This window comes from Sorex fumeus, unplaced genomic scaffold (assembly GCF_029834395.1).
Source record: "Sorex fumeus unplaced genomic scaffold, SorFum_2.1 ptg000017l, whole genome shotgun sequence".
NCBI lineage: Eukaryota > Metazoa > Chordata > Mammalia > Eulipotyphla > Soricidae > Sorex > Sorex fumeus.
In genome coordinates, this window is record NW_026606074.1 from 2,876,122 (window position 1) to 2,902,045 (window position 25,924).

Genomic DNA, 25,924 nt, shown 5'->3' on the forward strand with positions numbered 1-25,924 from the left:
ACACACACACACACACACACACACACACACACAGAGCTCTCTGCTATATACACATCCCCGCTCCTGTCCTGGGGCCGTGGCTCCTGCCAGGCCTCCCAACTGAGGGGACAGGTTGTCCCCCATCTCAGCTGCACCCCCTCTGGATGAACATTCCTGGGGGCCAGCGTGGAGGGGGCAGGCCCCTTGCTCTGTCAGGACCGGCATGCAGGGGGTGTGCAGGGGACAGGGCCCCTCACTCAGTCGCAGGCTCCAGGACAGGGTGACCCCAACGGCAACAAGCCACTCCGCTCCCCCACCCTGAGCTTCTCCGACCAGTGCAAGGCGAGGCCGGGTTGGTGGGGGACAGCCGGGCCCCCCCGCCCCTCCCCCACCACGAGTGTTGCTTCTCCCAGACCCACAGATCCAGCCACAGGCGGAGCAGACAGAGGGGGGCCGCATGGGGGTACCTCGCCCAGTATTCTTCCCGCTGGTCCCAGAGGACACTGGGGCTAAAAATGAGGTCCAGGGCCACCACAAGCAGCACGGGACCAGGATCCCCTCCCTTTCGGGACCCCTCGCTGTCCCTCCAAGCCCGCCTGGAGCAGGGGCGGCCAGCGAGAGCCGTGCTCTCTGCTTTGGTGGCTGAGGCTCCTGGCCCGGCTCCGGGGCGTGATGAGGCCCAGCAGAGCTCTCTCCCAGCCCCTCCCTATCGAGGGTCCCAGGAAGCCAGAGAACACCCCCAGACGGGGGGTGGGGGGTCACTTACACTTCTGTCGTTATGAAGCCGGTGAGCTCCGAGAGGAAGAGGAAGAGGATGAAGAGGCAGCAGCAGACGGAAACTGGAGAGAGAGGGGCGGTCAGGGGGGCGGACACAGCTGGGCTGGTGGACGCATCATTGGCCCCCACTTGGCTGCACAGAGTGTAGTCAAATGGGGCCACACACACACCAATGGCCCCGCTGTGTGTCTGCACACACGCGCGCGCACACACACGGACACGGAAACACAGAAACACACACACACACACGACATGGTAACTCACTGCTGACCCCACTGTCCCACTGTACATCGGCATGCGCACACACACACACACACACACACACACACACACACGGGATGTGGTCACTCACTGATGGCCCCGCTGTACGTTGGCTGGGTGAGGTCCTTGGGCACTTTCCTATAGATGTCAAACCTGCAGAGAGCCAAGGGGACAGGGGTGAGTGCATGCAGAGGGGTCAGGAGGCGGCCACGCACTCTTCTCCCAGGAACCCGCTTCTGCAAAGCTCTGCGTGAGCCCCCCAACTTTCTCCCAGCAGCTCCCACCCGGAGACCCTGTGTGGTCTCCGCCCTCCCGCCAGCCGCAGGGCCAGCAGGGCCAGGACCCCTGGTGAAGGCTCGTCACTGCACTTCACTCACGCAGCACCTTCTGGACTTCAGACAAAACCTCTTTCCCCTTGGCCTGGGGCCCAGCAGTTGACGAAGCTTTCTCTGCTTAAACACAAAGTGCGACAATGGCTGCGGGGGCTCTGGGGCAAACACAAGAGCTCTGTCCACTTCTACATCCCGGCCCCCACGGGTGCGCTGGGCCTGCCCGTCTGGAGCGAGCCTGGGCTGATCAGAGGGGCCAGCCAGGGTCTCGGGTTTGCTGACATCAGGGGCGTCCAAGAAGAGCAAACCTCCCCTCCTCCTCTTGGGCCCTCTTTCCACCTCCTCCCTCGCCCTGCCACCAGCTTCCTTCCCAAGCGGGACCTGGGCTGAGCCCTGAGAGGTCCCCTCGGTGGACACACACGGCCCCTGCCGCCTCGAGCAGGAGCAAGAGAAATGCAGAGTGAGGGGCTTCTCCAAGAGGCCAGTCCCCGCCCCCAGCAGAACTGGCTGGAGGAGGTGGCCCGCGGTTGCCCTCGGGGGACTGAGAAACAGGCCTTGACTCAGGATTCTTGCATCAGACCTGCCACCCCACCCCACTCTCTCTCCCGAGCCCCCAGGGTGCTGGCTGACACCGCCTGCAGGCAGTCCGCCAGGTCCAAGGTGCCACTGTCAGGCCTGCTCAGCTCCCTTGGGACGCGGTACCCAAGCCACGCAGTCAGTCTTCCCTGTTCAGTCCTGCCCTTTCTACCTCTGCCCTGTGTTGGCCTGCCTCAGTTTCCCTGTCTGTTAAATAAGGGCGGCCAGGAGCCCGACCAAACGCTCCCGCAGGGGCAAAGAGCCAGAGTCCGGCATGCTGCTGAACGGCCGCTGGAAATGAGCCTTTGCTAGCACCGCTTATTTCTGGTATAGACAGTCAGACGCAGTGGGGACCAGGTGCTCAGAAACCTGGGACACTGGGGTCTGGGAGAGGCTGTGGAGACCGGCCCCAGGCACCGGTCACTTGGCAGCAGAGCCCCAGAATGGAACCGAAAGAGGTACTCCGTCTACCAGAGGCCCTGACGTGCCTTAGGGAAGCCTGGGGGGCTTTCTGGAGGAGGCAGTATGGGAACAGGGCCAGAGAGGAGGAGAGATGGGGGAGTCCCGTGGGTGGGCCGCTCTAATATAAGATGACAGCAAAAGGGCCTGGGAGGTGCTCGTGTGAGGCCTTAAGGTGGGGCCCAGCACCCACCCTGCCATGGAACAGCACTGGACTGGACGTGACCCTGGATGACCCCAGGAATATGACCCCGGCACTGACCAGCACTGGGAACATCATGAGGTGGGCTGAGCGCTGGACCTTCTGGCCCACCAGCCACTTGGGGGACCAAGAAGAGAAACATCAGACCCAGTTAGCTGGATATGGCTGGCAGCGGCCCCTCACCCCAATTAAAAAAAAATCCTGAAGGGGGGAAGTTCACTTACAATCCTTACATGGGGGGGGGGGGGGGGGCACAAGCAGTTCAGTCTGAAGAGCACACTTCAAAAACTTCATAAACACCGGCCGACGTTACGTGTGCCAGGGGGGTCCACGCAGCTGGAGGGGGCAGGGGGTCTGGGGGATGGGGGTGGGGGGTTGATGGGTGAAACGGGCTAAGCAGGGAGGTAGGACCTGGACGAGGAGGCTCTGGGCTATGACATGGGGCCATGCCACGAGGGTGCGCCAAGCCTGGCACGGGTTTCTGCTGGCCTGGGGGCAGGGACACCACCCTCCTGGGGACGGGAAGAAGACGAAGTCATGTGGGACTTCATCCAAGTCACCGAGGCTACGACTCGCAGCGCTGCAGGACACCAGGGGCCCGTCCAAGTCCCCAGAACTCAGCAGTGATTGGCTTTTCCCAAGGGACCGGGGCCGCCCCCAGAGTGAGGGGTCAGGTGGACACCCCATCGCCCCCGCCCCAGGCAGCAGCGAAAACCCAGCCCCTCAGGAATGCCTGGGGGGTCCCCAAGAGGGTAGCACAAAGCACAGCTTCTCCAAGAGCAACCACGACTCCCAGCTGGGAGGGCAGGCGGGACAGGTCAGGCTGACCACAGCCATGTGTGGCAGGGGCCCCAGGAGGCCGGGATGGGCCAGGAAGTGACCATCCCCTCTGGCCCACATGAGTCAGCTTTGAACAAACAGGGCCGATAGGTGACACGGAGATATGGTACATGGGGTGGCCATGGGCCCTCGGCCTCCGCCAACCTGTGTCTCAGGACTGGACCCGTTTCAGGGCCAAGCCAGGAAAGTTCCCACACTCATGAACCCAAGGGCCCGAGCAGGGGCCTAGAGGACACTGGAATGGACGTGCCGGGCCCTGGCGGGTGGACCAGTTAAAGAGCGGCTGGGCCGTCAGAGAGAGCGCAGCACATCTGGCAGGGACGACAGAGGGGGAACCTTGGGTGCAGAGTCAGACCCGAGCACTGGCGGGGGGGGCAGAAACCAAGTGGGGTTCGACCTCCAGGGCTACGGCGCAGCTTCAGGGGCCGCAGGGGCAAGACCTGGGGAACGGATGGGAGAGGAAGTGGGGATGCCGAGACCCCTCTTCTGGGCTGTTTAAGGTCACTCCCTTTTCAAAGAGCTTAAGGCAGGGGGCACCAAGGGGACTGAAGGCAGCCTGAGCTCAGCGGGCACTGGTCCAGGGGCATGGCTGGCACAGCTATGCACCCCCGTCCGGCCTTGAAGCTTCTCAGACATCCCCGGGTCCGGCGTGCCACTCCACAGACAGAAAGCAGAAGCCCTGGGCAGAGGTGCAGGCCGGAAGAGGAAGCACTCACGGCCGGACAGGTCCATGAGGATCTGCGAGGCCTCCCGACACCCACCAGTGCCCGGAAGAGCCAGGGCAGGGGTCGAAGGGGTGGCTAAAAGAACAAAAACCCCTTGTGCCCACTGGTGACCGAGATGCACCGTCTGCAGGCAGCTGACCGCACTCCCGCAGGAAGCTCGCTGGACCTCTCTCCCCAGCCCTTCGGCTGCAACGCCAGGGCCAAGAGTGGCCGTGACCATGACAGCTGCCCGCAGGCATCGGGAACCTTGAGGGAGCGGCCCTGCCCTGCCCTACCCTTTGGGCCCCGTGCCTGAGGGCAGGAGGGGGCTGAACACGTCGGGGTGAGAGGGCCCGGGGCTCCCAAGGGAAACCCAAGTTGCCCTGTCCACACGTCACACTACACACACCCCCAGTGAGAAAACCCCTGAGGAGGCCCACAGGGCTGGGGTGCAAGCGCTCGCCCCATCCCAGAATAAAAGAAAAAGGTCTGGCCAAACGAGAACAGAGGACCTCCGTGACCGAAATTCACTCTGCGCCCACCCAATCAGGGATGGCGGCAAGAACCTCCTCCAAATGAACGCCCGGAGGCCGGGCCGCGTGCCCAGTCCTGGCGAATGGACTCCTCAGCTCGTCGCTTTTCGTAGCAGAAGGCCTCTGTGGGCGGGCAGGGGCCCTGCCACGCCACTGTTTCCAGGGCGAATGGAACCAGAGCCCACCAAGGGACAGGTCACTGGAAGACGTAGGTCACTGCTCCCTAAAATAGCCAGCAGGGCTGTCGACTGGCACTTCGGCCTGGGCACACTGCCCGCTGGGTCCCAGTGCCAGAGAAGTCAGGTTCACTGGGACATAATCTTCAGCCCAAAGAACCAAAGATGGTGTGTGTGTGTGTGTGTGTGTGTGTGTGTGTGTGTGTGTGTGTGTGTGGTGGGGGGTTCCCAGTGGTGGCCCTTCAACTTCCAGTCTTATCTGGCCCGCCGGAGAGGGCTAAGGGGGTTCTTCATACCCTCTGTGGCTCTCCCCACATCTCAGTGCCCGTGTCAGGGGCTTGAGCTACAGGGCCCTGAAGTCCCGCCTTCCCTGCCCACCTGGGTAGCCACCATGGAGTGGGAGCAAAGTCGCCAGCTGAGCCCTGGAAGCCCCTTCTTGGGCAGCTGCCCCCACCCACCCAGCGCTCTGCGGACGAGGCAGCCAGCACAGGCAAGAGACCCCCTCGTGCCGCAAGAAGGTGCCACACCCCGCAGGCTGCTGGGACACAGCCTGGGCCCTGTCCCCAAATCTCCCACCCGATAGTGGGCAGTTAAGTGGGGGTGAAATGGCCACAACAATGGATGGCCAGAGCTACAGTCTGGAGGTGGCGGGGGGTTAGGGGGAAATGAAGAGCCACAGCAACAAAGGAGCCAAGGCAGCCAGTCTCGCGGTCTCATGCTGTTCGGCCGGGCGCGTGTGCTGACCGGGGAGGGGGGAGAGTGGGTTTGGGGGTGGTTATAAAAATACATTTATAGTCCAAACATAGTAACAGTCAAAGTCATCGGAACGGGAGGTTTTGTTTATAGAACTGAGCTGACGTAGGGGGCGTGGAGGGTGGCAACCACGTGAGCGTTCGTGCCCCCTGGGAAAATGCGGTAAGAGGGGCCACGACTCCAGACCAAGAAAACGGAGAATGTTCTGGAGACGGACCACACCGAGTGCGGGTGAGGATGGAAAGCAATTGGATATGACACGGCGTGGCCTCGACAGAGAGCCTGGGCTGCCTTCTAAGGTCTGACAGACGGGCCGAGAAAGAGCACAGCGGGGAGGGGCTGCCACGCACACGGTGGGCAGCAGGTTAGGCCCCCAGCACCGCACAGGGTCCCCCAAGCCCCTCCAGGAGGAACCCCAGAGCAGAGCCATGAACAGAACCTGATCACCACCAGGCGTGGCCCCCAACGCCAAAGCAAAAGGGTCAAGCAGGCCCCAGGCCAAGGAGACAGCGCAACAGGCTAGAGCGGGTGACTAGGTTTGAGCCCCGGACTCCCAGGGACCCAAGGGTTCTTGGGCGCCAGCAGGTACAGCCCCCCCCCCCCACACACACACACGGAACAAAACGCTTACACCCACCATGGGCATGTGCCCAAGAGAAACGAAAAGCAGATTCCCTTACAGAGACGTGGGGGTCAGCCGTGAGCTCAGACGTAACCACAGCCACTCAAGAGCCCGCAGAGTCCCCAACAGGCCAACAGGACGCACCACGGCAGAGTCACATAGTGGCCTGTGACTCGGCAACAGACACCCACCAGTCACCAACCACAGTGGCACGAGGAGCTCGAAAAGGTGGCAGAGGGGAGGAAAGGGAAGCCAGGGCAGGGACAGGCGCCCGCCAGCTCGGGCAGGCGACAGGAAAAGACTGTGACAGGTTCCGGGCCGTCTACAGAAGTGAGTGGCACATGTCACCAACAGTGTCCACATGCCTGCCTGTCTGCTCTGTCCATTGTACTTCAACAAAGCTGCTGGGAGAAGTTAACAACAGCCCTGACGGAAACTCCTCCGAGACATCAAGAGCCCCGGCAGAGTGCAAAGGTGCTTTAAAAGTCACAGAGGGGGCCGGAGCGATAGCGTTTGTCCTGCACATGGCCAACCTGGGTTCGATCTCCGGCATCCCATAGGGTCCCCCAAGCACCGCCAGGAGTGATTCCTGAGTGCAGAGCCAGGAGGAACCCCTGAGCATCACCGGGTATGACCCAAAAATAAACAAATAATAAATAAACAAAAAGCCAAAGAGGAAGGCGGAGCCACAGCGCATAGGGGAGGGCGCCTGCCTTGCACGCTCCAGGCTCCAGGCTCCATCCCCAGCATCTCAGAAGGTCCCCAGCACGGAGCTGGAACATTCTTGCCACCATCTACCTGGCCCCCTACCTCCCTCCCGTTCTTGGAGGCCTGTTCACTCAGCCGCTGCCCTTCCTCTGCTCTGTGCATGGCACTGGCAGTCACCCCCATGATAGGAGGGGCCCGAACAGCTCACCCATCCACAGTGAGGACCAAGGTGGCAGTGTGATCAAGATGTGGGCCACACGACCCCCAGGGATGCTGGTCAAGCGGGCAGATGCTGAGGTCCGCTGAGGCCCAGGGCCCAGCACTGAGGGCAGGGCAGGGCACGGCACCAGCAAACGGTGTGGGAAGCCGGAACAAGCAGGAATTCTGAGCCAGAAGCCAGGTGTGGGAGCTGGGGAGACGGCTCTCCCCAAGCACTGCCGGAGTCGAACCCTAGCACCACCGGGGGTCACCAAAAAAAAAAAAAAGAAGAAGAACAGAAAACCAGCAGCCACACATGTTTTCATTTGAGTTTTGTTTTTGGAGTCTCGGGGTCTGGATGCAGCTGAGTCATCCTAGTTATCCTGGTCAGTGGGACCACAGCACCCTCACCCCATCCTGGGCCCCACGGGGCCCACGGTCTCACATGAAAGAGAAAGATGCTGAACTGCCCAGCTGGGCCTCGCTGGCTGTCCCCATCATGGGGCGCGGAGGCGGGACCTGACAAGCCCCAGGGCACGGGCTGTAAACAGCGCCCCCAGATTCTTAGACAGCCAGACGGCAGCAGGCCTTTAAAAGCCACCGTCACAGGATAAAAATACAGGCGGCATTTGGACACCCAGAGCAGGAGCTATTCTGGGGTTTGGATTTTCAAACTCCCTGGCCTCCCGCCAGGACTCGCCTGCCACGGAGATTTTATTTTTTATTTATATATTTATTCATTTATTTGCTTTTTGGGTGACACCCGGTGATGTTCAGGGGTTACTCCTGGCTCTGCACTCAGGAATTACTCCTGGCGGTGCTCAGGAGACCAAATGGGATGCTGGGAATCGAACCTGGGTCGGCCGCGTGCAAGGCAAACGCCCTACCCGCTGTGCTATCACTCCAGCCCCCTGCCACCGAGATTTTAAAGGAAGGGCCAGAGCAATGCTACAGTGGGCACCCACCTGGCACACGGCCCACCTGGGGCCAAACCCCGGCACCCCACAGGGTCCACAAGCACCAGCAGAGGTGATCCCTGAGCAAAGAGCCAGGAGTCAGCCTTGAGCATCGCCGGGTGTGGCCAAAAAACTTTAAAAAAAAATTTTTTTTCGAAAGATTAAAGCAGAAGTTGTGGGTGACCGTGGGTGTCCGTCATTTAGGAAGAGATGGGGACAAAGGCTGGGGGAGGAGCAGCCACGCTGGGAAAGCCCGAGTGATCCCCGACCATCTAACAGATTCCATCTGAGGGCGCCTGACACCAGCTCCTGCAAGACGACACACAGGCACCCTCAGGGGTGAAGGCCGAGCTCAAGGCTGCTCAAGTCCCCGGGTCGAAGCTGAGGGCAGAGGCGAGGATGGAGAGAGGGACTGGGAGAGCTGGAGGAGCAGAGCACGCGCCGGGCATAGGCAAGGCCCGAGTTTGAGCCCAGGACCGCACGCCCTCCCCCCAGCGGCCCCGGGCTCACCTCGCCGCCAGGCTCAGAACCACTGGATGTGGCCCCTGGGCTGGGATTCAAGACTGAGGGGCAGCCGGGGACGGGCCTGGTGTCCAGGAGAGGGCCCAAGACTCGCCCTCTCCTCGGACACTCAAAACCAGCCAAGTGACAAAAACTAGGTTCCTTTCCTCCCCACCAACACTTCACAAAAAAAAAAAAAGAAATGAAAACAAAGGAACCCAGGGAGGAGAAAGAAAAGAGAAGAGCAGGTGGAGGTGAGAACTCTGCACTGAGCCTCTGGGGGCCGAGAGATGGCCCGGGGGGAAGTTCGCGCCAGAGCCCAGTCCCCACACCCCATATGGTCCCTGAGCCCCATCAGAAGTGATACCTGAACAGAGCCAGGAGTCAGTCCTGAGCACCGCCGGGTGTGGTCAGGCACATGGACTGACACAGGGACACACACAGACACACACAGACACACACACAGACAGACACACACACACACACACACAGACACACACATACACACACACTATATTTCTGGTATCAGAACAGACACCAGAACTGCAAAGATGGGTAACGGGCACAGAGCCCTGAAGTTCCCCCAGCCGGAAGGTTTGTCTCAGGGGCTGATCCCAGGTGCCACCTGACTGCCAGGGTGGGGGGTGGAAGCCGAGGTGCCCAACTGGGGAGGGATGCCGGGAAGGGGGCGGGGAGGGGGCATGCGATGGCAAAACTTGGCAGACCCACGTCACTGGCAGAAAACGGAGTCCCAGGAAGCTGAGGACGCCTGACTGCAATGCCCAGGAACTCACTGCATCTCCCCCGCAGGGCACTTTCCGTGCCCCCTCCTCCCCGGGCCCCACAGGTGAAGCGTCCGGAGCCGAGCGGAGCTGGCCCCAAGCCAGCCGTGAGCCTGGGCGTCTCACAGTGATTCACGGTACCCGGTGTGCCAGCACAGCGCCGTTTCCCCACAGCGAGGGCAGCCCGGCCCCACCAGGCCCTCTGCGGACGCCGCCCGGGTCCACACGCTGTCCCCGCGAGGGGCCTGGCCCGGAGCTGGCCCCTCGCCCCCTCCTCCGTGCCCTCCCACTAGGCATGAGTCATGGCGGGGGCCGGCAGCAGGGCCGGCGACACAGGCCCCAGTCTGACTTGGCAGCTGAGCAAAATGGAGTTTTCCAGAGGACGTGGATTCAGCCCAGGCCGGGATGTCGCAATGCCCTGGCAGGCGGCGGGGCCAGGCGCCCCGGAGTAGGAATCACCAGCCCCTCACCTCCACTCTCTCGGCCCCACACGGAGGGGTCTTCAGTCTGCCTGCTCCCCACTCCAGGAGCTGGAGCTGGCCCCTCCAGTCCCCGATGTGCAGCCAGCTCCCAGGCACACACTCCGGGCTGGATTCCTGCCCATACCTGACAGACTCCTGGAAGAACCGCTGGAAAAGATGAGCCCCCAGGAAGCCCAGCCGAGAGCCAACCCCGCAGAGCCACACCTGACCACATGACTGCAGGGCGGGGGTCTCCAGCCACTGAGCAAAGGCACCTGGCCTGCTTGTCTTACTGTGTTCTGGGCTTGGGTTTTTTTTTTTCCCCTTAGGTTTCTTGGGGGCAGATCCAGCAATGCTCAGGGGTTACTCCTGGTTCCGTGCTCAGGAATCATTCCTGGTGGGGCTCAGAGGGCCATACAGGGTGCTGGGGATCAAATGCAGGTAAGTCCGCGTGCAAGCCAAAGCCCTAACTGCTGGACTATTGCTCTGGCCCATGTTCCCCGCCTTTTTTTTTTTTAATTCAACTACTAGGGGCAGAAAGATAGTCCCGTAGTTAAATTTGCCAAGCACATCGCCAACCCAGGTTTAATCTCCAGCACCCCGTATGGTCCCCCGAGCCCCCCCAGGACTGACCCCTGAACAGAGTCAGGCATAAGCCCTGAGCAATGCCAGGCGTTGAGGCCTAAAAACTAATTAAAAAACAAGGGCCTGGAGCTACAGAACAGCGGGAAGGCAGGGGAGGGCAGGGGAGGGCAGTCGCCTTGCACACAGCTGACCTGGGCTCCACCCCCAGCACCGTACCCCTCCAGGTGTGATGCCCGAGTGCAGAGACAGGAGTAAGCCCTGAGCACCACTCGTGTGGCCCAAAACAAAAGAAGAAGCAAAGGGAAAGGAGTGGGCAGCATCTACGGAGGCGCTGAGCCATGCACTCACTGTGGTCTTCAGCTGCCTCCCTGGCACGGCTCAGTCCCCCAGAACCCAGAACTGGCCCGAGCACACCAGACTAAAGTCCCCAACAACCCGTCAGCCCCACAGCCGGGACGAGAGATTCCTGGTGTTGGGAGCAGAAGGACAGCTCGGTGGGTAAGACATCTGCTGTGCAGGCTGCCAGTCCATGTTTGCATCCCGGCATCCCACAGGTGCCCGGAGCAGAGCCAGGAATGATCCAGGAGGAACCCCCAGTACAGTTGGGTGGCCCCCCCCAAAACAACCAAAAGGCTTTTTCTGGGAGTGGCCCTGGGGGGGGTCCACCCCCCCCAAGCCAGCTCTTGCTCAGAGCTGTTTCAGATAGCTGCCAACTAGAGCACACGGGAGAGATTTTCTCTCTTCCGGCTGCCCTCCTACCAGCCCACACTTCCTACGGATCACAGTCACCTCCACTTTTGGTTTGGGGCCACTCCCCCTGATGCTCAGGGGCTCCTACCCCACATACTATCTCTGGGGCCTAGGGCGTCCACCTTTAAGATTGTAACAGCTAAGTCCCTCAGATGCCACCTGCGGGGAGCGCCCTGCCCCCTTAAGGACCCCACCGAACCTAGCCTAACCCAGTGGCTACACTGAAGTTTGTTACAACCAGGCCTGCAGCAATACACACTGCTCCCAAGCCTGCCACAATGAATCAACTGAAGTAACACTTTGCTCCTCTGTTCCCCAGTCCCACAGGGGGTTAGGAGGAATGGATACAGGCGCGTCCTCATTCCAAACCTGCAACCTGGGAGAGCTACTCGGTTGCCCTGAAAAGTTCGCAATCTGGGGCGGAAGCGGCAGTTGGGAGGCTGGGGTGGGCTCTGCCTCTGTGTGGAGGGGCCCAGGTCCACCCAAGCACCACCAGGATCCATCCCTGAGGACAGAGGGGGAAAGACAGCCCCGAGCACCAGCAGGTGTGCACCCCAAAGAGACCTCTGCGCCCCGCTCACTAACTGGGGGACGGGGGACCCCGGGCTGGCGACCTGCCAGGTGTCCTCTTGCGGCCCAGAATCTCACTCTTAACCAAAGGGCCAGGGTCGGGCCCAACCTCCTCCTTGGCTAGGGAGTGGAGCGTCCACCCTGCCACCCTGGGTCCCCATCCCCGGGCCCATGTGATGACCTGGGAGCCTCTGCATGTGGCCCCAAGACCAGCGGAGAAAATGACCCCAGAAAAACCGCCTTCTCCCAGCACTGACCGAACGGGCCAGGGCCCGGGGACCCAGCGCTGGCTTTCCATGTCACACGGACAATACTTCTGATTTTTTAAAGTTCACCTGTTCAAGGTTATTGTTTTATGTGACTTGTTTTGGATAATACCCAGCAGTACTCAGGGGTTACAGTCCGGCTCCGTGCCCAGGGACCACTCACTCAGCAGTGCAGTGCTGGGCTGGGCTACCCCCTACGCGGTGTCAGAATTCGCACCAAGCTTTCTAGGCTGAAGCTGCACACTGAGGAGGCGCCTTACCTTTCGACCCTCTCCCTCAAACTGTTCTTTTCTTCGGGTTTTTGGTTTTGGCCCACAGCCAGCAGGGCTCAGGGCTCACTCCTAGCTCTGCGCTCGGGACTTGGTGGACCCGGGTTCCATCCCGCACACCTCACAGGGCCTCCCAGCACTGCCAGGAATGACTCTTGAGAGCAGAGGCAGGAGGAAGCCCTGAGCCCTGCTGGGCACGGCCCCAAAACAAACAAAACCCCTCCAGAGCTGGTGGGCAAAGCTGGCCTCTCCGTGCCCATCTCTAGCCCAGGACGTCCCCGGTACCGTGACACACACATTTCCCCCAGGAACCAAACTCCATCTCAAGGAGGGGAAAACTGACATTCAGTGTCCACCCCTGTGGGCACCATGGAGAGTGTGGGGAGATAGGAGAGGACGGCCAGTCAATGCCCACAGACTGAGGAACTGATGTCATCGGCATGGGGGGATGGAGGAGCCCCCTGAGTGTCCAGGAAGGTGAGGGGGTGTGCGCTGGACAATCTGAATGGTGAGGGCACGGCGGCAGCCAGGAGGCTGTAAGGGGCGACCTGGCCAGCGAGGAGGGGAGGACAGACCACCAGGCAGGGGACAGCGGCTCTGCTGGCAGGGCTTACAGTGACGGGTGGGCCGAGGTTCACCCTGAGTGACCCCTGCAGTGGGGGGAGTCCGGCCAAGGCTGGCCTGGCCTCCGACTGCCCTCGCCAGCCTTTGTCCCCACGGGCTGCCTGGGCCCGGGCTGGGAGCACAGCTCCAAGCGCTGTGGGGCGCAGGGGCCGTTTTGCAAGCACAAAGGCGGGCGCGGCTTCCAGCCTGCACTTCCTCCTCCTGAGAACATTCCTGCTCCGGACGGTCAGACGGATGTGCAGCGTCCCCGGCCCCCCTCCCAGCCGCTTCCTCACGGGTGCCCATGAACACCAGGCTGCCCCCAAGCCCCCAAGCCCGGGGCTGCATTGCCCTTCCTCTCTCCTGGGAGTCCGCAGGCTGCGCACAGCAGGGGCAGCCGGGGGGACCCTGGAGCTGGGTTGCCTCTCTGGGCCTCAGTTTCCCGTACACGGGAAGCTCTAACATCACATGACCAGACCCACCATCAGAGGACCCGGGAAGACGCTCAAAGGGCGACACACACGCTCCCCATCCCAAGCCGGTGGGGTGTGGGCCCACGCCCAGACAACAGCAGGCACCCCGGGCAGCCGCGTGGCTCTGGGCCACCCCTGGGTGCAGATTCTGGCCCCGGCCTCCAGCCCCACATGCCCCGGGCGTCTCGCAGGTGGGCGGCAGCCTGACCCCGCAGAACGGCTGCCCGCCGGCCAAAATGAAGCAGGAATGAACGCACCCAGGCGTGTGGGAGGGTGAGAGCAAAGCTTCTAAGGATGCGGGACACCCCCGGGGCAGGGGAGGAACGAGATGCTGAAGACGAGAGGTCAGAGGCAAGAGACAGCAGAACAGAAGACCAGGGACAAACTCCCCAGCCCTGACTCGATCCCAGGGGCCCCGAAGAGCCTGTGCTGTGACCCTGGGGTCCTGGGGGCGATCACAGACAGTGGGACCGGCTGGGCCCCGCAAGGAGGCGGAGAGGGAAGGGATGGCACTCCCACAGAAGCAAGGCGCGAGCTCGACCCTGAACCAGAAACACATCTGGGCGGGGAGGGCTGCAGCCACCTAGAATGGGCCCCTGCAGACAGCAGTCTGGGGCCATGCGAGGAGCAGACCCGGGGTCAGCCTCGGCCCTGGGGCTCATGCTGGAGCGAGCAGGCACGCCTCGCGGGCAGCAAACACTGCTTCCGGCCAGGCCTGCCGACTTCCTCCCCTCTGGCCCTCAAGAGCCCCCCCAGTAGGTATCCGCAGTGAGCAGCCTGGAGGGGCCAGGCAGTGGGGGGCCCAGACGGGCAGGCCGGACTCCAACCAACCCACACGCGTACCCCCAGTCTGGAAGCAAGCAGGGGAGCCGGGGAAGCAGGCTGATGGGAGGCGGGAACGAGACCTTCTCAGCGATAAGGAGGCCGGAGAAGGGGGTGGGGGGAGGCAGGCCAGGCCCATTCCCACCAGGCGGAAGGCTAAGCCCTGCTGGAATGCAGCCGGGGACACGGTTCCTGAATGACCAGCCAGTCTGGCCCGGCTGGGCCCGAGAGTCCCCTCTTGGGAACCTGCGCAGCCAAAGGGCCGAGTTTCATCAAAACAGGAAAAATCAGTGGAGAAAAATGCAGCCGTAAGGCGACTGGCACTTACAGGGAACGGCCCCACCTCGACCCCAAGGCCCCAAAGAGAGACTGGGGGTGTGGGGGCCCACGGGGAAGCACGGCCCCCCCCACAGTGAGCACCCACCAGGCCTGGGCTGCTCCCTGTCTGGGCGGGGGAGGGGGAGAGCGGAGCTGGGACAGCAGGGGCACCGCATGTGGGGGGCCCAGATTTGAACCCTCACATGCACCCAGAATCCCCTACTAGGATTGCGCCCCCCCCTACCTAACACCAAACCAGGGGCAGGTTCTGAGCACCCCTGGGTGTAGCCTCCAGAATGAAAACAAACAAAAGGGCTGAGTGCTATAGGGTTTGGCCCCTGGCACCCAGGGCCCCTGCAGCACCAGCGGGGGTCACGGGGGAGGGACGGGGTGGGGCAGGGGGCAATATGAGGAGAGGGTAAAGGGGGTGGGGGCAGAAGACTCCCCTCTCGCGCTTTGTGTGGGACCCCTGCTTGGGAGTGGGGACACCGTGGGCGGTCCAGAGTCCGGAAGGTGGAAGAAGGTAGAAGAAGGTGGAACAGGGGTGGGGGGAGGGGTGGACAGCGGCTCACGGCTTCTAGGTGAACAGTGTTTGCCCAAGACGGACATAGAGACAGACAGACTGAAGCCAATGGGGCTCCCTGAATCGGGGCTCAGAGGCCGGGTCGGGATGGAGCAGGGTGGGCCGGAAGGGTCCCGGCTGGGGCAGGCAGGTGCGCCCCCAGTCTGGGGACAGTTCTCCTGCCCGCCTGATACCCCTGCTGGGCCAGGCGGACGCGGCCCTCCCCGCTGGCCCACTTCTCAGACACCCAGAGCTTTGCGGGGCCCAAAAGAGTCCAGCAGGCAGAGCGCATGCCGTGGGCAAGACTGACCGGGGTTTGACCCTTGGCATCCCACAGGGGACCCAGAGTCACCAAGCACAGAGCCAGGAGTAAGCCCTGAGCACTGCCGGGCAGGTCTCACCTCCCCAAAAAAGTAAATAAAACAAGAGCCTTGCAATTGCCCACCTGTGCCGGTGCTGCGAGGGGCCTTCAGGGGCAATCCCCCAGTGGGAAACACTATGGGGTCCACACTGCCCCCCGCAGCAGACACATTCCCGCCCCCCCCCCCCCACAGGGCCGTCCTGGTTCCCACTGTCTCCCTATGCCCTGCCCCTGCCCCCCAGCATGGCCTTCCTCCTCCAAGAAGCCCCCCTCCACGCACTCATGCGCTGCCCTGCTGTGGAGGGAGGCCAGTCTGAGACCACCCACCCACCCACCCACCCTAGCTGGCTGGCTCAGCCTTTCTCAGACAGGACCCCCAGTGGCACTGGACAGGCAGGCCTGTGTGCTGTCCTTCCCTCCCGAGAGGATGTGACTTACAGTTTAACGAGGGACATGGGATTAACGGGAGGTCAGCATTTTCAAAACACCAAGTCCATATGGAAAATGTGAATCAAAGGGGCCTTGGCAGAGAGTCCAGACGGCCAGCTCCCCCCACGGCCCCAAGGCACGTGCCCTGCTGGCCCGCAAGAAAGGGGACGCACTCACACAGGCCCTGAGCGGGGGGCCTAGACCCCTGGCCTCCAGCCAGCCCCACACACCCTAAGGCCACCGGGCGGCCGGCAGCTCCAGTCCCTGGCCCAGCCTCCACAGCGCCTCCTGCCAGAGCCCTAAGAGTGGACACATGCGGGGGGCGGAGGGGGGGGGGGCATGTCCATGGCATGCAGCTCCACACTGCAGATCTGGACGTACCAGGCAGGCTCAGCCCCAGGGCTGTGGGCGCAGGGGGCGGTGGGCAGGCTGGCCCCACAGCCCCCACCACCCCAGGAGAGCAAGTCCCCAGGGGTCTGCAGACACAAGGCACTGCCCAGCATCCTGGGGCACTTCAGAGATGACGAGACAGGCCCTGGAGTCAGCTGGGTGGTGGGGGTGGGGGCAGCTGAAGACGCTTGCCTGGCATGTGGTGCCACATATGGTCCCTCCAGCACCACTGGGAGTGGCCCCCGAGCACCGAGTCGGGGGCAAATCCCCCCAAAAGCCACTGGTGGATAGTACAGCAGGGAGCGCACTTGCCTTGCACGCAGCCAACCTGGGTTCGATCCCCAGCATCCCACCTGGTCCCCCAAGTCTACCGGGAGTGATTCCTGAGCCCGAGCCAGAAGCAAGCCCTGAGCACAGCTGGGTGGGGCTCCAACAGCAAAACAGAACAGAGAAATGACCAGATGCTCGGGATTTGCATCTGGACTCCTGGGGGACCCCCGGCTCTGCCCAGCGCCCCTCCCCCGCAGGGCCACAGCCCAGGTGGCTGCAGTCGGAGGGGGGTGAGGGGCAGGCGCAGCCCCCAGTGGGGGTGACGCCAACAGTGAGGCAGGGGTGCGGGTGGGGCAGGTGTGAGGCAGCTGGGGAGCCCTTCCCGGCCTTTGTTCAGCTCTGACAAAGCACCTGGCAGAGAAAGTGACCCAGTTTCCCCTGCGGGGCCGGGGAAGGGGTGGCAGGAGGAAGTCACCGCTGCTGGGCCCCGGGCAGGATCCCCCAGCTTCCGCAGGAGTGAGGGGTCCCATCCAGCAGGGCTGAAACAAAAATCAAAGTGGAGATGTGGGGTGCGGGGGTTGGAAAGTTCTGGGCTCCAGGGGTCTCGGGCAGCCGCTGAACTGGCTGACTGCCCCAGTGCCAGACGCTCGACCTCTCAGGACTCAAGTCCTCGACAGTGGGAAGGACCCTTCCCAAGTCAGGCAGGGGTGTCAGCGGCCCCTCCTTCCCAGCCCCCTCCCCCCAAGATGTGGGCACTGAGCACTGCCCACACAGGGGCAGCAGCCAGGATGAGGCGGGGGCTGCAGAGGACCTGCATGGGGGGGTTCCAAGCTGTTGCGGGGAGAGTGTGAGTAGGGAACAGGGTCCCCCAGGCCCCACCCACAGATGGGTTCTAATAGCAGCCTCAGTTATCACTCTGCAGAGCACCCCTGGGCACACACAACCCCACCCCCAGTCCAGCAGCCCAAGAGCATCCCCATAGCCATGCAGAGGGAGGGGGGGGTGTCCCTGAAAGACCCCAACCACCCAACTGACCTGAGCCAGGGGAGTCCAAAGGACAAGGAAGGCCCAGGTATGAAAGGCATATGGAGGGCTTCTGGGGGCCCAGATCAGACTGCAGGCCGTCTGCCAGTTTTGGGGGATTCATGGGTCAAGTGAATCCATCAGCTGCTCCCCCAAACTCAGTCACCCCATCCATGTCCCCTTTCCTTCCCAGAACCGACAGCCAAGGCAGAGAAGCCCCCGCACAGTCACTACCGCTCACCCTCGCCTTCCCTGCCACCCAGAGGCCCTGGGAAACTGAAGGGATGGGTGCATGGATGGATGGAGGGATGGATGGAGGGAGGGAGGGAGGGAGGGAGGGAGGGAGCATGAATGGATGGGTGGATCAATGGAGTAGGGAGGGACAGACAATGAATCGATGGTGGACGAACCGAAGGTGGAAAGACGAATGGGTGGACAGATGGAGTTGGTAGATGGATGGACAGATGGACGCATGCATGCATGGGAGTTGGGGGTTGGGGGTGGGTAAGTGGGTGGATGGACGGATGGATGGATGGGAATTGGGGGATGGGTGAGTAGCTGCACATGTGGGTAGGTGGATGGAGTCGGGGATGGGTGAGTGGGTGGGTGGGTGGATGGGAAGTAACTGATAGAAGGATGAGCACAACCTGCTTCCTGCTTCCTTGAGCCACAAACTCACCCGATAATGGCAGCCCTGGTTCCTTTCAGCCCTGTTGCTGAGGGATCCCAGTTAGTTCCCATGGTGGGTGGGGGGTGGGGTCTTGGGTACTGTTCTAACTTGGGGAGGGTGGGACATCAGGAAAGCAAAAGTGGGAGCAGAAGAAGGCGGAATCCATCAAAGCTATGAGGACAAACAATGTTGGAGGCTGGGGCTGGCTGCAGGCTTTGTATACTGGGGCTGGTATGACCCACCCACCACCCACCCCCAAGCACTGCCAGGAGCGACCAAGCACAGAAGTAGATGCGGCCTAAAGACAAATAAACTGGGGCCAAAGAGCTCAGGGTTCAAGAGCTTGCCTTGCACATGGCCAGCCCTGGTTCGGGTCCCAGCATCCATTCGGTTCCCACACCCCACCAGAAGACCCCAGCCCCCAGCCTAACCATGGGGTATCTGCAGTGAAGCATTATTTGGGGCACTAACAGGCCAGTCAGGGTGGAAGTTCACTGACGAAGAGGTGGCTAAGTTGACCCTAGACACCCCACTTTCCCCACGAACACCCTCCCCACCCCAGCAGTCAACTCCCAGATCAACTCAGAGGAGCAGCAGAGAGGGGTGGGACTGACCTAGACGACAGGCAGGAGGGCGGGAAGCCCCAGTCGCTGGAGTAGAATCCCCACTACCAGGGACAAGGGTCGGGAATCCAGAGACTCTCAGGAAGGACTTACTCTGTGTGGGGTCAAGCAGGGGCTTTCAAGCTCTGCCAACAAGATAAGAGGGGCTTGAGAAATCATTATCTGGGCTGGAGCAACAGTACAGTGGGGAGGGCGCTGGCCTTACACGGGGCTGACCTGGGTTGGGTCCCCGGCACCCCACAGGGTCCCCCGAGCACTGCCAGGAGTGCGGAGTGCAGACCCCTGAACCATTGCCAGGTGTGACCCCAAAACAGAAAAGAGAAAGAAAGAAAGAAAGGAAGGAAGGAAGGAAGGAAGGAAGGAAGGAAGAAAGAAAACACAGACAGGGCATTTTGTCTTGCATGCCGACAACCTGGGTTTGATCCCTGGTTCCCTGAGCACTGCCAGGAATAATTCCTCAGCGCAGAGCCAGGAGTCAGCCCTAAGCATTGCTGGGTGGGGAAGAAGAAGGCCCCTTCTCATCTGAGAGAACCAGGTGCGAGGGGAGATGCCGGTGGGAATGCGGGTCTTCAGGGGTCCTCAAAGCCCATCTGGGAATCAGGAGTCTGAGGCCAGCAAAGGCAAAAACAGAAAAAAAGCAAAGAAATGCAGAGGCATAAGGAGAAAAAAAGAAAAATGCAGAGGCAGCTTTTCTTTGCACTTCAGGAAGGGGGTGGATTAGCAAGAGGAAGTGAAGGATCCAATTGCTCAGCTGGGGAAGAGCGGGTCCTCCTGGGCCCCTGGACGCCAGGCCTCCTCAGCCTGCTCTCCCGCGGCCCAGCTGGGGAGGGGGCTCAGCCAGGAAACGCTCAGGGGAGCCGAGGGGTCTCACAGACTTGTCTCTAGTGTAATCCTCATTCTCCTTTAGCCCTGATTGTTCTGGGGGGATAAGATGGGGAGAGATTGGGGTCACACCTGATGGTGCTCAGGGATCACTCCCGGCAGTATCGGGGGACCAAACAGTGCCAGGCATGGAACCCAGGTGGGCGGCGCGCACGGCAAGCACCTCACCCTCTGTCGTGTATTTCCCTCAGCCCATCTGGGGGGAGGCGCCCTGTCGTGGCTGGTTTAGCGTGGTGCGGAGTAAGGGACGAGCTGCGAGGCTGGGACCAGATCCTTAGAGCAATGAGCGCCCCTGAAGGCAGAAACCAGGGGGGCGGCAAACCAGTCACCTTGGCAAAGCCCCCGGGGCAGCCTGAGGGTCCCACAGGGTCCCTGCTGGGCTCAGGACTCTGGTCGTGCCTCACTGTCCATCCCCTAATCCTGCACTTCCATTCTGGCTGGACCCCACAGGCCCTCCCATAGGGTCATCTCGCCATCCCCGAAGGCGTCCTGCCCGAGGAAGCTCGCAAAGAAACGGAGGCTAGGTGAGGCCAGACATCCGGGGCAGAGCGGCCGCCCCCTCCCCAGTCAGAGTTGGCTCCCCCTCTCCCCACGGTGGGGTGGTGGAGTGGACCAGCAGGAACTGCCCTTCCCCCATCACCTAGCCCCCGGCTCTGCGGGAGGCGGCAGGTGCCACTGGGCCGTGCCAGCCGGAACTGGGCCAGGCCCGGCCACCACCCACAGATCCGGGTCGTAAGGTCACGCCAGGTACTAATGAAAGAATTCATGGAGAACAGAGCAAACACCGGGTGGCCGGCAGGTCCGGGATCCCGCCCTGCACGCCCGGGTCTGTCTCTCACACCCCAGCAACCTCAGACAGCACGTCAGGGAAGGAAGGGGGCACGTGCCACCCGCAGGGGCTCTGCCAAGCTGCACGGAACGGGCAGGCGGACAGTGATTCCTGGAGGGTGCAGGCTCTCAGGGTTGCAGGGAAGGGAAACGCTTCCCCCTGGCATGGCCGCCAAAAGGCCCTTTTGCCCAGTGACCCACATCGCTCCTGCTGGCAGCTTCCAAGGAAGGTTCCCTATGCCCTCAGCACCTGGACACCACTCCTGCCGTGGGTACGACACACACACGCATGCATCCACTCTATACCAGTTCCCACAAGATCCAAGGCAAGACTCCCCACCCCATGCCGACACTCTTCCTCCCGAGTGTGGCCAGGGGCTGCAGAGAACAAGCCCTGACCACAAGCAGTGACTGAACCTCCTCAAGCCAGACGCTGGGACGGGCCGGAGGCGGCAGGGAGGCGCAGCTGGACACGGGACTTGGTGGATGGGACGGACACAGAGCTCTACGCTGACCCCGGTTCAATCCCGGCCACCTAGAGTCCCCAAAGCACCACCAGGTGTGATCCCTGAGCACCAGCAGGTGTGGCTGGGAATAAACTAAAGAGAGACTTGATGGCACCAGAAATCTGCACCCCAGGGTCACATGGAAGATGGGCAGATGGGCCCGGCAGAATCCTGGTCAGACCCAGGGGCAGCTGGGGGCTGCACACAGAGGGCCAGAAAGCTGGCACAGGGGCCCTGCACAGGCTGGACCATGTCAACTGACGCCACCAGGTCCAAGGGAGGCCAATGACCTGTCCAGGCCTGACACCTACCCCCTCTCCAAGGTCACCTGCCACGGGAGCAAGAGGAGGATGGGGGCGGGGGAGGGCTGACCCTTTCCCCTGATGCCATGCACATGGGAAAGAGAAAGCAGCCAGCGAGCCCCCAGGACCCCCTCTGTGGTGCACGAGGCAAATGCCCAAGAGCAGCCACTCGCCCACCCACATCCCTCATTGGAGCACTAAGATCCCCCCCCCCCCCCCAGGCTGAGGGGCTGGAGGCTGGGAGGCTCCTTGAGCACTCAGCCCCACAGGTGGGACTAAGGTCACCCCATGTGCGGGCAGTGGCACAGATGCCAAAAGGGCGTCCCAGGTGGGCCACGCTGAGTGCGGCAGTGGACAGAGCCTGCACCCGAACCCGAAACTTCTACAACAGACCAGGCTGCTGGGAGAGGGGGCCGCCTGCAGATGCTCCTCCCTCCTTCCCCAGGACACCCACACTGGGGCCGCCTCGGGCCCGCACCCCCGGGAGGCCTGGGCCCCTTCCCAGGCGGGCATGCAGGAGGCCCCTTTTTTCAGCACAACGTGGCCCGTGAGGCCACGGGACCCCACAAAGGGCCCATTGTGGCGGCTGCAGCAGACCAGGGCCAGACCCGAGGGGTCCCCGGCCACGGCCCCGCCCCTCCTCTTCCCGCGGTGCCCCCAGGCCCGCACGCCGGGCACGGGGGCGGGATGGCCAGGGCCCCTGCTGGACCGGGGCGGGGCGGGGGGGTGCAGCCGGCGAACCCCCCCCCCACCTGCACGGGCAGCTCGGGGCTGCAGAGTCGCGCGGGGCCCCGAGGGGCTCGTCCGGCGCGCCCGGCCCGGGCCCTGGGCGCACCTGTCAGCCGCGGTGCGACCCCGGGGGGTGGGGGCGGCAAGTCCCCCACCGGGGCGCGAGGCCCCCGCTGCACCGGGGCGCCCCGGCCGGCGGCGTGTGCGGGTCGGGGGTCCCGCGGAGCCGCAGGGCCGCGCGGCCACTCACCTCCTGAAGTCAAAGGGCATGGTGCCGCCGCGGGGTGCGAGCGCTGCAGGCCGGGCGGGCCGCACGCCGCGTGGGTCCCAGCCCCAGGCCCCCGCCTCCCGCGCCCGCGCCCCCCGCCGCCCGGAAGTGACGCCCGCGCCGCCGCCCCGCCCCTTCCGCCGCCCTTAAAGGGCCCGCGCGGCCCGGCGGCTCCGCGGCCCGGGCCGGGGTCCCCTGCGTGCCTTTGTTCCTTCCGGGCCCCCCCACCATCCGCCGCGTTGCCCTTAAGGCGGGTCCCCGGTCTCTCCGAGGCCTCCGTGCTCCTGGCGCGCAGGATGGAGACGTCGAGGGATGCTGGGTCGGGCGGGGGGCCCGGGGCACCCCCGCTGCAGGGCCGCGCAGCCGACACCTGCTTCCCAGGGCGCCCCGAGTGGAGGACGCCTGGGCATCTCCCCGCCCCGGGCGTGACAGTCGGGCAGCTTGGCGGGCGCCCTGCCTGGCAGCCAGTAATCACCCCGAGCTCGGGCGAGCGCCCGGGGGCCAACTCGGCTTCCAGCTTCCCCCGGTGGAATTTACTTACGGGCTCCCGCGTGCCCCTTCCAGTTACTGGACTAGAAGGGGGAGAGGTCACCCACAATCGTGGAGGGGCTGCTCCACCGGCCCCCCTCCAACGGCCGCAGAAACCCCCGAGCGAGCAGGACCAGGCGGTTCCTCCTGGGAGGGTCTCGGCATCCACAGTGCCCAGGCGGGGGCAAGGGTGGTGACCCAGACTGCTGGTACCCATCCAGAAACAGCTCTCTCGAACAAAAGGGAATGCCCTGCCACAGAGGCAAAATCAGATGAGACAGAGGGTGTTCAGGACACAATAGTCATATGCAATTTTTGTTTTATTTTTGTTTGCCCCGGGGGAGGGATACTGGGACCCGTGGTGGTGGGAAATGGGCGCTGGTGGAGGGATGGGTACTTGATCATTGTATAACTGAAACCCAAGCACAAAAATTTGTAAGTCTACAGCTGTACCTCATGATGTTTCACTAATAAAATAAATAAATAAATAAAAATAAAATGTATAAAATTTGCATAAAAAAAAAACAGAAACAGCTCTCTCCCTGGGACCTACTCCATTCCCATTCATTCATTCATTCATTCAAGAAAGGCCTGGCATTTGCCATGCGAAGAATTCTCTGTCTGAACTGGAAAGGGAGCAGGAGCCAAGGAATGGGAACCAGCCTATGACAGATGTTTGTCCTTTTGTAGGTGCTCCCAAGCAGTGCTCAGAAAACCCAGCAATTCTTTGCTAACGGGGCCTGCAGGTCAGCCAAGAGCCGAAGGACACCGTGGGCTCAGGGCCTGGGAAACCCGGTCAGCCCCTCACAGGGCAACTGCCTCCTGTCTCCATCTGTCTCCAGCCCGGTGGTGGGTCTCTGAAGGCACAGACAGTGATCCTCCAACCAATGGTGGTCCCCGAATCCTCATCCTGGGGGTAACACTGGGGCCCAGTCCAATCCCCCCTCAAAATCAGATGAGATAGGGACAGGACAGTCATACGCAATTTTTGTTTTATTTTTGTTTGGGGCCACACCCGGTGGTGCTCAGGGCTTACTCTTGGCTCTGTGTGCAGGAATCATTCCTGGCAGTGCTCGGGGGACCATGGGGGATGCCAAAACAAATGGCCTCCAAAACAGAAAGCAAATAAATAAAAGTCCCCTTGTTCTGATCCTGGTGGAACATCCCTGGGGCAGAGCCATGAATCACGCGTTCTAGACTTAAGTATATCCTTGGTGACCCCACAAGCATGACCATTTCTCAGTCTAGAGAGGTTTCAATGATGACGGGACAACAAGGTGAAGAAAGAGCAGGACGAGAAGGACGAGGCAGACTTCCGAAAAGATTGTACAGCAGGGAAGGGGCTTGCCTTGCACGTGCCCAGCCTGGATCTGACCTCCACCATGCCATTTGGTCCCCCAAGCCCACCGGGAGTGATCCCTGAACTCACACCCAGGGTGTGACGGAAAAACAAGAGCTGAGCACTGCAGGCTGTGACCCCAAAGTAAACAAACCAAAAATTTCATGAATTTAATTGACAAGGGCCCACAGAAATAGTACAGAAGCTACTGCTGATCTCGCATACAGCCCAGCACCACACATGGCCCCCTGAGCACTGCTCCATGTGCCCCAAGTTCCGGTCAATCAACCGATTTACCCACGTGGCAACTGTGCTACCCAGAGATGTGGCTATTGTGCTGGTCCACATTTTCTCAAACCACCTCCTCCATCAGCGCTTTCTCTGAACTCGGCGGTATTTTCTTTCCTTCTCCCACTGTTGGTTGAAGCGTTTTGAAAGGGGATGTGTGCCAAGATTTCAGAGCAGGCTGACCTCTATGCCTCTATGTCAGACTCCTGGGTGACACCCAGAGGTTCAAAAGTACCTCAAAACCCTCTGCCCACTCTTGAAACTGGGCAGATTTCCTACACAGAGGGACCACGAGGCTGGCGCTTTAAAGGAACTCTTCCCCTCCCTCTGTATTATGGCTGAAACTCATTCTCTTTGAGTATTTGACATCAGAATCCCAATGTCATCTCCCATCACTGCTACAATTAGGGGAAGCCCAACGCTCTTCTTTCAGTTCCTATTTCCCTGAACTCATTTCAGAAAAAAAGCTTTCCTTCATTTCTTCCCTTCCCCCCCCTTAATATACTGTAATGCTTCCATCATTATTTAAAAAAAAATGAAAGAATATTTTAAAAATATACAAATCTTGGGGCCAGAGCACAGTACACTGGGCAAGGAGCTTGCCTTGCATCAGTCCTAAGTACCTCCGGTGTGGCCCAAAAATCAAAAAATAAAAAACCCGTTGGACTAAATTTTAACATTATATACATATATACACAAATATTCACAAATATTCACAAGAAAAAGAATACAGAGGCTGGAGTGATAGCATAGCAGGTAGGGCGTTTGCCTTGCATGTGGCCGACCCGGGTTCAATTCCCAGCATCCCATAGGGTCCCCTGAGCACCGCCAGGAGTAATTCCTAAGTGCAAAGCCAGGAGTAACCCCTGTGCATTGCTGGGTGTGACCCAAAGAGCAAAAAAAAAAAGAAAGAAAGAAAGAAAGAAAGAGCATACAACACATATGTGCAATTTAAAGATTTAGTGAGGGGTTGGTCGGAGAGATAGTACAGCGAGCAGGGCACTTGCCTTGAATGTGGCCCACCTGGCTTCAACCCCCAGCACCTTCGAGAGTCCTCTACCTCCAATCCCTGTGTGCAGAGCCAGGAGTAAGCCCAGCGCACAGCCGGTGGTAGCCCCAAAACAAACAGAGATAAAAAACCATCAGGCCCTGCAGTGATGAGACATTTTGGGCCTCATGGGATGGGGGTGGAGCCGGTCCTGTCCTCCCCACCCCAACTAGACCCCAAGTCATCGCCCACAAACGGCCTTTCTGGCTCCTGATCAAGCTGCTTAACAGCCATGATCCCAGAGACTCAGGAGCAAATCTTGGAACCCAGCAGGCTTTGGCAGAAATCCCTCCAGATTTAAGTGTTAAAATTTCAGAATTTCAAAACTGCGCGGCCACTACTGCAGCCACGCAAAGTCATATGTTATTCATAACCAGCAATAGAAAACAAATTGTCTACTGTTGC

General features: G+C 61.3%; 1 protein-coding gene across 1 annotated transcript in view; it reads right to left on the bottom strand.

Annotated features, from left to right (window-relative positions):
• The window catches only part of ERGIC1 (endoplasmic reticulum-golgi intermediate compartment 1), a 38,708-nt gene extending 16,297 nt beyond the window's left edge, over positions 1 to 22,411 (bottom strand). Inside the window, exons 1-3 of the mRNA XM_056112366.1 lie at positions 22,299 to 22,411; positions 1,109 to 1,170; positions 746 to 818 (exon numbers count right to left, since the gene is read on the bottom strand). Of these exons, the coding sequence (XP_055968341.1) occupies positions 746 to 818; positions 1,109 to 1,170; positions 22,299 to 22,318 (155 nt within the window). The 5' untranslated portion in view covers positions 22,319 to 22,411. The remainder of the gene's footprint in view (positions 1 to 745; positions 819 to 1,108; positions 1,171 to 22,298) is intronic.
• Positions 22,412 to 25,924: the final 3,513 nt, after the last annotated feature.